Source organism: Barbus barbus, assembly GCF_936440315.1.
Source record: "Barbus barbus genome assembly, chromosome: 15".
Taxonomy (NCBI): domain Eukaryota; kingdom Metazoa; phylum Chordata; class Actinopteri; order Cypriniformes; family Cyprinidae; genus Barbus; species Barbus barbus.
This window is the reverse complement of record NC_136743.1, coordinates 320552-331907: the sequence shown is the minus strand read 5'-3', so window position 1 is coordinate 331907 and position 11356 is coordinate 320552. Positions and strand designations below refer to the sequence as shown.

At 36.9% G+C, this 11356-nt stretch overlaps 1 protein-coding gene across 1 annotated transcript in view; it reads right to left on the bottom strand.

Annotated features, from left to right (window-relative positions):
- Nucleotides 1–3245: 3245 nt before the first annotated feature.
- Nucleotides 3246–11356, bottom strand: part of ptprsb (protein tyrosine phosphatase receptor type Sb) — a 116625-nt gene continuing 108514 nt past the window's right edge. Inside the window, exons 26-30 of the mRNA XM_079434799.1 lie at nucleotides 7310–7436; nucleotides 7103–7228; nucleotides 6778–6932; nucleotides 6490–6625; nucleotides 3246–6304 (exon numbers count right to left, since the gene is read on the bottom strand). Of these exons, the coding sequence (XP_079290925.1) occupies nucleotides 6236–6304; nucleotides 6490–6625; nucleotides 6778–6932; nucleotides 7103–7228; nucleotides 7310–7436 (613 nt within the window). The 3' untranslated portion in view covers nucleotides 3246–6235. The remainder of the gene's footprint in view (nucleotides 6305–6489; nucleotides 6626–6777; nucleotides 6933–7102; nucleotides 7229–7309; nucleotides 7437–11356) is intronic.

Below are 11356 nucleotides of genomic sequence, written 5' to 3'. Positions count from 1 at the left end.
AAAATGTTAATGATTACATCTGAATATTTTCACACACAAACAGATTTAACTGATTTCTTTCATACTACTGCTTTCTGAATGCACTAAAAAAAACATTAATTGAATTTACTAAATTTTTTAAGGTAAGTGGTTGCAATCAATTTATTTTAGCTACATTTAAATAAATTTAGTTGACTAACTTTCAACATTTTTTTTTTATTTAAATGTAGCTCAAATAAATAGTTTGCAACCACATAAAAAAGTAGTCTAATGTTTTTCAGAGTGCTCTAAAATAGGAGACAGCAAACCCTACTGCTTTACATGTTTCAGAATGACCAACAATGGAAAACAGCGTTCACATTTTAGAATTCAATCCTTAGAATTTTAGAAAAGTAATCAAATGTAATAATTGAAATACTTCCACTACTTATTACATTTTAATAGAGTAATCTGTATTCTATTACACTTCCAAAGTAGCCTTCCCAACACTGTTCATATCTTATAACATTACTCAAAGATTACTAAAACATTGCTTACCACACGGTACTTTATTATCAGCCAAACTGCTGTATAACGTTATTTGAACGATTATTTTTAATATTCTAAGAACATGTCCAGTTATCTTGTTGTGATTAGATCTCGGGTTACAAAAGCCTTTCTGAGAACATTCAAGAGCAAATAACATCAAAACATTCCAAGAATGTTGCTCTTAGAAGGTTTTCTCTACGTAATGAGAGCATATATCAAATATTAATAAAGTTATGACAACATTCCATACACATTACTTTATAAGCGTTTTGTCTTAACTTTAAATGCGTTTGTTAAAGTTGTGAGAAGGTTTGCTGTTAGCAGTGTTATTAGGATCTGAGGAGAAAGCAGATGGTCAGTGTTCATAGATTCTCATATAACACAGATAATATTAGTTCAACTGGGAAAAGTGTTTTGTCTGAGGTTTAGCATGTGATTATTATTAGCTGAACGTCTCTTTCAGAGCACAAAGTTCAACAACGCAAACTTTCACATTCTGTCTGTCTTTATCTTGTACTTGATCGGAATCCTTTAAGATCGGAAGATTTCAGCGACCTTCTAGAACCGGATCAGTCGAGTTTATTCGGCTGAAATCTAGCGCCAACAGAACTAACCAAAGCAGCTGAGAGTTCAGAATGAGATGAATGTGGTGATTACAGGCCTGTATGCTTCTAATACAGGAGATCTGGATGCTTTCAGCTTTGGATGATTTATGTGTGTTTGCTCTGAGAAGACTTGAGAAGGAAGGCTCTGTAGCTCATAATCAGGAGTCATGAAACCAGTAATGACAGAGAAACTATTCTAATGAAGCGCTCTCTTTATAAACCTTTAAGAGCAAATACAAATCATTCTGATATTCACAATGTTGCTGCGTTTCATAATCTGCAGCAGAATGAGACTGAATATCTAATAAATCAGCAGTAATGATGATTGTTCTGAAACATCTGAAGCCTGGAGCTGTAGAAACATCGATCTCCTGTGATTTATAGCCTCTCCTTCAGAGATCAACATCTGATTCAAGCATATCTGTGAGTGTGTGTTATATATATGTATTTATCTGTCCATGTGAGTATATACAGTATTATATCTGTTCTTCCTCCACTGGCTGATTTTTCATTCTATACGCTTAAAAATAAAGGCTTCAAAAGGAGGTTTTCCCGCTGATGTTATAGAAGAACCATTTTTGGTTCCCAAAGAACAATTAAGTGACCAGCTCTTAAAAGAACCATGTCTTTCTTAGTCTGAAGAACATTTTAATCATCTAAAGAACCTTTCTCTATAGGCTAAAGAACCTTTAGCGGTTCCATGGATGTTAAAGGTTCTTCACGGAACCATCAGTGGCAATAAAGCAGCTTTATATTAAGAGTTCATTACCAGACGAAACAGTAATACTCCAGATTCATTCTTTGAAAATAACATTTTAAAATCAATATAGAATTTTTGTTTTCAGATTTCTTGTGTCAAATGAACACTAGAGGTTCACTAAAGGTTGTTGTTTTAACTGTGTTCATCTTCAGATATTCTTCAGAGCAGAGCTTTATAATTATTCAGTCATTTGATATTTCAAACATGACTGAAGTTCAAAGACACCAAACTCAATCTGTATCCTGGCAACACTTCGACACACTGAAATTAAACTTAAGTGACCCTGACCGAACTAATAAGAGTCTGATGAAGCTGCGATGCGCTGCATTTCACAGCAAACACAATATTAGAGACTCAAACGTGTTTTATCTGAATCAGCAGCAAAATGACAACAGAGAGAAAAAACACTGAGCTCATGCAGCAAATGAGTGAGAATCACCTGACCGACAGATTCCCCTGGACACACACACACACACCTGACCGACAGATTCCCCTGGACACACACACACACCTGACCGACAGATTCCCCTGGACACACACACACACACCTGACCGACAGATTCCCCTGGACACACACACACACCTGACCGACAGATTCCCCTGGACACACACACACACACCTGACCGACAGATTCCCCTGGACACACACACACACACCTGACCGACAGATTCCCCTGGACACACACACACACACACACACACACACACCTGACCGACAGATTCCCCTGGACACACACACACACACACACACACACACCTGACTGACAGATTCCCCTGGACACACACACACACACACCTGACCGACAGATTCCCCTGGACACACACACACACACACACACACCTGACTGACAGATTCCCCTGGACACACACACACACACACCTGACCGACAGATTCCCCTGGACACACACACACACACACACACACACACCTGACCGACAGATTCCCCTGGACACACACACACACACCTGACCGACAGATTCCCCTGGACACACACACACACACACACACACACACACACACCTGACCGACAGATTCCCCTGGACACACACACACACCTGACCGACAGATTTAAAAAAAAAATTATAGTCTGAATGCACTGTAAGTCACGTTTGCAAAATGCATAAATATAAAGCACACACACAAAAATATATTTATTGCAGATGTAGTTATCATAAACAGTCTACATAAACAATAGATGTCTGTGATATGTGTGTGTATGTGAGAAGCAGCACTACCTCATGGTGAAATGAGACCTTCATAGTGATCATAAGTCACAAGAGAATCAGAAACTGGTGGATTCAAGTATAAAACAATCACAGATGATTAATACGAAACATGAAATAACAGACGACACACACACAGTCTTCACGTCAGTATATCCAGTCGTTCAGTTTTAATACAAAGTTGACATATCTACATACATGATCTGAAATCAATAAGCAGAGAAGTGAAACACTACTGTAGGTCAGCTTCACACGCCACTGTCGTCTGAGCAGATGTTGCTTTTGGTTCGTTTGTGTGCTTTCATCTCCAAAGGAACATTTCATAGAGAATATCTGATTGAGACGAGCAGCAGAATCACGTCTCAGTGTCTCAATGTGCTTTCATTCATGACGAGAAACACTGCAGATCAGCATCTCCTTTAGGATGAGCTCGTACTACGGTACAGTGATGCTGAGACCGCGGTCAATCAGCTGATACTCGGTCATTACTGAGATCATCAGCATCAGCCAACATCCACCTGAAGAAGCAGAAGCATCATTCTCTGAAATCTAGAGTACAGATCATTTCAGCAATATTGTGGAAAAGTGTGGTCGCATTAGAGAACGTTTCTATTGTCCTTTTTATTGGAAGCCCAGTTCCACCACAGAATAAAATAATAATAAAAAATCTAACAGGTAATTGGAGCTTTTTAACTGACTTTTTTCCTCAAACTCAGAATTGTGAAATGCAGTGGCGAGTTTATCACTTGTAATTGCGAGAAGTTGAACTGCAAGATAAAACTCACAATTACGAGAAAGAAAGGCAGTATTGTGAGATCGAAAGTTGCAATTACCTTTTTATCTTATAAACACATTGAGATGTAAACACAGAATTGAGAGAAAAAGAGATAAAAAGTCACGATTCCCTTCTTTATTTTTATATTCGGTGGCGAAAATGAACTTCTGTAATTTTTTGGACAATAGTGTGATGTGTGCGAGTTGTGCTTTTTACAAGTCATGTTTAAACCAAGCAGCTTATTGTTGGTGAATCAAAATTATACATTTTTCTTTTATGCCAAAAATCATTAGGATATTAAGTAAAGATCATGAGGGTGCAAAAAATAAATCTAAATATTGAGAAAATCTCCTTTAAAGTTGTTCAAATGAAGTTCTTAGCAATGCATATTACTAATCAAAAATGAAGTTTTGATATATTTACAGTAGGAAATGTACTAAATATCTTCATGGAACATGATCTTAATATCCTAATGATTTTTGTCATAAAAGAGAAATGTATAATTTTGATCCATACAATGTATTGTTGGCTATTGCTACAAATATACCCCAGCGACTTCAGACTGGTTTTGTGGTCCAGGGTCACATTTTGTACATTTCCTACCATAAATACATTAAAACTTCATTTTTGATTAGTAATATGCATTGCTAAGAACTTCATTTGAACAACTTTAAAGGAGATTTTCGCAATATTTAGATTTTTTTGCACACTCAAATAGTTGTATCTCAGACAAATATTGTCCTATCATAACAAACCATACATCAATGGAGAGATTATTTATTCAGCTTTCAGATTATGTATAAATCTCAATTTCACAAAATTGACCCGTATGACTGGTTTTGTGCTCCAGGGTCAGAAATATATCAGCCATCCATCACATTTCAATCATGATAACATGGTGGTAGTTTCTGTTGGGTTTACCGCGGTGCATCACTGTACTGTACACTGCAGATCTGTGACGCTGATCTGAGTCTGATATCGTCTCCCTGGGCTCTTCAAATCTGCATGTGCTTTAACTCGTTTAGTTTGACTGATAACGTGTGTAATGTCTAAGAACACGTGCGTTAAGTTTGCGAAGGAGCGATACTTCACGACCGTTTCGGTAAGGTTTGGGCTCCAGAGGGCCGCGGGCGGTCGGCTTCCTCTAGAACACAATCAGTGCACAGGAAATATAAAATATCTGAGAGGGTTACGAAGCACAACGCTGTACATCTGAGCCATGTACAGTCACATTAGCTGGCCAACTACACCACAGCTCACGAATTATATTGCCATAAATAATAAAAAATAAATAGATCCTTAATTCAAGCATAATATAAACAAAACGAAAAAATAAAAATCAGGTCGATTAAATATTTGACAACAACGATAAGGCTCACTTCACATCTCAGGTGGAGATCTCAGAACCGGCTCGTTTCCTGCGCTACTCCTAAACATCACGCCTGCGCTAAACTAAACATGACCAGAAGAGTTTCGTCGGGTTCAGCTCAAACGGATGATCGAGGGGGAATGCAACCGTCTCAGAAGATCGTTCTGGCTGGAAATACTGGGGAGTGAATCTGGCGATTCCTCTAGAGCGTGCATTTATCTTTGAACCCAATAACCGAGGCTCTTCCTCGTCCCACAATAAAGACACAGTGGAGTACATTATGCCACAGCAGAAAGGAGCAAAAGAACATGATACGGATACGTATTCAAAACTCCCTCGGCCTCCAAACACGGTGTAAGCAGCATATAGTCATGTAGAGACACACCGAATACAGTATTCAGAGTCCAGTCCGTCTCGTGCACAGCTCCCGAGGATCAGGACAGGAAAGCGATTATATCACGTGTGCTAATGTACGGCGTTGGCTGCGGTTGCTCCATTAGGCACAGAAGGTAGGAGATCTGCTTCCGTTCTGCGGCGCCGACGCGTTCGTTCAGGATGGCAACGATGACTCAGGCAGGCACAGACTGGCTTTCGTTCCTTCCGCTCGCGCTCGCTCACGTCTGACGTTGGCAAATACAGTTCGAAGAAACTCCCACTGAAGGGTGCAGCAATTATCCAGGCTTTTGATTTCATAGTTGTTTTTTTAGTTTTTTTCTCATTTTGCTTTAAATAGATTTTGTACATGTAATATTTTCCTCTTGTTATGAAGATCTTCCTCCACAGTTTAATAATTCTAAAAAGCCGACCACAACATTAATATCAATATTTGAACACTGAGGTAATAGTTTGCGTTGTTGATGCAGAGCGTCTCCTGGAGTTCCCGAGAGAACGTCTGCTCTGCGTCGCTGTCCGTGGGTGTTTCACGTGTCGTCGTCGTTCCTCTGCGGGTGTTTCTGGGGTTATTGAGGGGGAAGGTGTTGGACAGGTTGGCGTTCTTATGTTGCATAGTGATCAAAACTTCCAAGGTACTCCAGAGCGGCTTGATAGCAGAACTGATACTCGTCCTGAGAACAGACAGACAATAAAATAAATAACTGTCTAATTTTTCCACTTTTTCCATAACAGTATAAATCATAGCAAATCTTGTGGTGGTCCAGAGTCTGGTACGTTGGGTCTGAATTGGGGAAATGATTTACAGAAATGGAGATCTTCCACAGACTCTTTGTCGGTCACGTGATGCGTGTTTTACCTCAGTTTGCACCATCGCTGGTCGTTGTGTGCGCAGCATTTTGACGGTCTGGAAGATGTCCACAGCGCCCTCATAACGCATCCGCTCCAGGACAATACTGAGGGTGATGAAGACACCCGTACGCCCGACACCCGCACTGAGAGAGACATGAACAAGACCAGAATGAGACGCAAGACAGAAATGAGACATGAATGAATGAGACGAGAATGAGACATGAATGAGTCTGGCACACTGAGATTTGCTCCTCGTACTCATCTCTAAACACGGAGTGTGAGGATCGTAACGCACCTGCAGTGGACTGCGATTGGTCCGTCCTGACCAAACTGCTCCTTGGTTTTATGCACCTGTCCAATGAAATCAATGAAACCCTCGCCTGACTTTGGAACTCCTTGTTCTGGCCAATCGGTGAACTGGAACTGTCTGACGGTTCTGGACTGTCCGTCCTGTGGAGAGAAAGACAATGAATCCGAACATCTCCAGACGTGAGAAACACCTGAGCCTGTAGAAACACAGATCGGATCTGCCGGGACATTTGTGTCTCGTGTTTCTTCATGAAAGATCTCAAGATTAAGACTGACAGCTTTACCAGATCATACCGTGGTAAATGACTCACCCTGGCGTCAGTGACTTTGAACTCTCTCAGGATGTACTGCGGCATGTTATATTCTGCCATGGGATCCACTACAAAGTACTGATAGCGCGCTGAACGCTCAGCTGGCCAGTACTGATGACATTTCTCCTGTGAACGCACAAACACACGGATGTTACTCTGCTTCGGTCAGATCCAGATGGAGCGTGTTTTCCTCCAGCCGTCACTCACCCGTCCGATCTCACGCAGTTTGGTCAGCATCACTACGATGGTGGAGTTGTGTTCCCACAGCATGCGCCAGAAGTCCTCAGTGGTCTCCGCTAGCGGCCCCTGCGTCGCAATATATGCCCTCTGCTGCCTAAAAACACACATCATGAGCTCGAAACCTGACCACCAGCGGGGAAAGTTACTTTTAAAGTAAAGTAATGCATTACAATATTGTGTTACTCCCTAAAAAAGTAACTAAATACGTTACTTGGTTACTTTTTATGGAAAGTAATGCGTTACGTTACTTTTGTGTTACTTTTTAAATGTGGGCAGGGCTTGTTTGTTTTTAATATAAAAACAATATTTTATATAAATATTTTACAAACGTAAAAGCCCTTTCACACCAAAAGTGAAGTGAATCCGGGAATGTAGATTCAGGTCTGTACAGTAGAGAGCGCCGCTCAAACTAATCACATGAAGAATATGACGCAGGAGAAGAAAGTTCAACACTATTCAGTAATAACTACAATCAAACAAACAAACAAACAAACATGTCAATACATGTAGATATTTAGTCTAGAACTACAGTAAGATCATGTAGATATTTAGTCTAGAACTACAGTAAGATCGTGTTGATATTTAGTCTAGAACTACAGTAAGATCGTGTTGATATTTAGTCTAGAACTACAGTAAGATCATGTAGATATTTAGTCTAGAACTACAGTAAGATCGTGTTGATATTTAGTCTAAAACTACAGTAAGATCATGTAGATATTTAGTCTAGAACTACAGTAAGATCATGTAGATATTTAGTCTAGAACTACAGTAAGATCATGATGATATTTAGTCTAGAACTACAGTAAGATCATGTAGATATTTAGGATCATGTTGATATTTAGTCTAGAACTACAGTAAGATCATGTTGATATTTAGTCTAGAACTACAGTAAGATCGTGTTGATATTTAGTCTAGAACTACAGTAAGATCGTGTTGATATTTAGTCTAGAACTACAGTAAGATCATGTAGATATTTAGGATCATGTAGATATTTAGTCTAGAACTACAGTAAGATCATGATGATATTTAGTCTAGAACTACAGTAAGATCATGATGATATTTAGTCTAGAACTACAGTAAGATCATGTAGATATTTAGTCTAGAACTACAGTAAGATCATGTAGATATTTAGTCTAGAACTACAGTAAGATCATGTAGATATTTAGTCTAGAACTACAGTAAGATCATGATGATATTTAGTCTAGAACTACAGTAAGATCATGTAGATATTTAGGATCATGTTGATATTTAGTCTAGAACTACAGTAAGATCATGTTGATATTTAGTCTAGAACTACAGTAAGATCATGTAGATATTTAGTCTAGAACTACAGTAAGATCATGATGATATTTAGTCTAGAACTACAGTAAGATCATGTAGATATTTAGTCTAGAACTACAGTAAGATCATGATGATATTTAGTCTAGAACTACAGTAAGATCATGTAGATATTTAGGATCATGTTGATATTTAGTCTAGAACTACAGTAAGATCATGTAGATATTTAGTCTAGAACTACAGTAAGATCATGTAGATATTTAGTCTAGAACTACAGTAAGATCATGATGATATTTAGTCTAGAACTACAGTAAGATCATGTAGATATTTAGGATCATGTTGATATTTAGTCTAGAACTACAGTAAGATCATGTTGATATTTAGTCTAGAACTACAGTAAGATCATGTAGATATTTAGTCTAGAACTACAGTAAGATCATGTAGATATTTAGTCTAGAACTACAGTAAGATCATGTAGATATTTAGTCTAGAACTACAGTAAGATCATGATGATATTTAGTCTAGAACTACAGTAAGATCATGTAGATATTTAGTCTAGAACTACAGTAAGATCATGATGATATTTAGTCTAGAACTACAGTAAGATCATGTAGATATTTAGGATCATGTTGATATTTAGTCTAGAACTACAGTAAGATCATGTTGATATTTAGTCTAGAACTACAGTAAGATCGTGTTGATATTTAGTCTAGAACTACAGTAAGATCGTGTTGATATTTAGTCTAGAACTACAGTAAGATCATGTAGATATTTAGGATCATGTAGATATTTAGTCTAGAACTACAGTAAGATCATGATGATATTTAGTCTAGAACTACAGTAAGATCATGATGATATTTAGTCTAGAACTACAGTAAGATCATGTAGATATTTAGTCTAGAACTACAGTAAGATCATGTAGATATTTAGTCTAGAACTACAGTAAGATCATGTAGATATTTAGTCTAGAACTACAGTAAGATCATGATGATATTTAGTCTAGAACTACAGTAAGATCATGTAGATATTTAGGATCATGTTGATATTTAGTCTAGAACTACAGTAAGATCATGTTGATATTTAGTCTAGAACTACAGTAAGATCATGTAGATATTTAGTCTAGAACTACAGTAAGATCATGATGATATTTAGTCTAGAACTACAGTAAGATCATGTAGATATTTAGTCTAGAACTACAGTAAGATCATGATGATATTTAGTCTAGAACTACAGTAAGATCATGTAGATATTTAGGATCATGTTGATATTTAGTCTAGAACTACAGTAAGATCATGTAGATATTTAGTCTAGAACTACAGTAAGATCATGTAGATATTTAGTCTAGAACTACAGTAAGATCATGATGATATTTAGTCTAGAACTACAGTAAGATCATGTAGATATTTAGGATCATGTTGATATTTAGTCTAGAACTACAGTAAGATCATGTTGATATTTAGTCTAGAACTACAGTAAGATCATGTAGATATTTAGTCTAGAACTACAGTAAGATCATGTAGATATTTAGTCTAGAACTACAGTAAGATCATGTAGATATTTAGTCTAGAACTACAGTAAGATCATGATGATATTTAGTCTAGAACTACAGTAAGATCATGTAGATATTTAGTCTAGAACTACAGTAAGATCATGATGATATTTAGTCTAGAACTACAGTAAGATCATGTAGATATTTAGGATCATGTTGATATTTAGTCTAGAACTACAGTAAGATCATGTAGATATTTAGTCTAGAACTACAGTAAGATCATGTAGATATTTAGTCTAGAACTACAGTAAGATCATGATGATATTTAGTCTAGAACTACAGTAAGATCATGTAGATATTTAGGATCATGTTGATATTTAGTCTAGAACTACAGTAAGATCATGTTGATATTTAGTCTAGAACTACAGTAAGATCATGTAGATATTTAGTCTAGAACTACAGTAAGATCATGTAGATATTTAGTCTAGAACTACAGTAAGATCATGTAGATATTTAGTCTAGAACTACAGTAAGATCATGATGATATTTAGTCTAGAACTACAGTAAGATCATGTAGATAATTAGGATCATGTTGATATTTAGTCTAGAACTACAGTAAGATCATGTTGATATTTAGTCTAGAACTACAGTAAGATCGTGTTGATATTTAGTCTAGAACTACAGTAAGATCGTGTTGATATTTAGTCTAGAACTACAGTAAGATCATGTAGATATTTAGGATCATGTAGATATTTAGTCTAGAACTACAGTAAGATCATGATGATATTTAGTCTAGAACTACAGTAAGATCATGATGATATTTAGTCTAGAACTACAGTAAGATCATGTAGATATTTAGTCTAGAACTACAGTAAGATCATGTAGATATTTAGTCTAGAACTACAGTAAGATCATGTAGATATTTAGTCTAGAACTACAGTAAGATCATGTAGATATTTAGGATCATGTAGATATTTAGTCTAGAACTACAGTAAGATCATGATGATATTTAGTCTAGAACTACAGTAAGATCATGATGATATTTAGTCTAGAACTACAGTAAGATCATGTAGATATTTAGTCTAGAACTACAGTAAGATCATGTAGATATTTAGTCTAGAACTACAGTAAGATCATGTAGATATTTAGTCTAGAACTACAGTAAGATCATGATGATATTTAGTCTAGAACTACAGTAAGATCATGTAGATATTTAGGATCATGTTGATATTTAGTCTAGAACTACA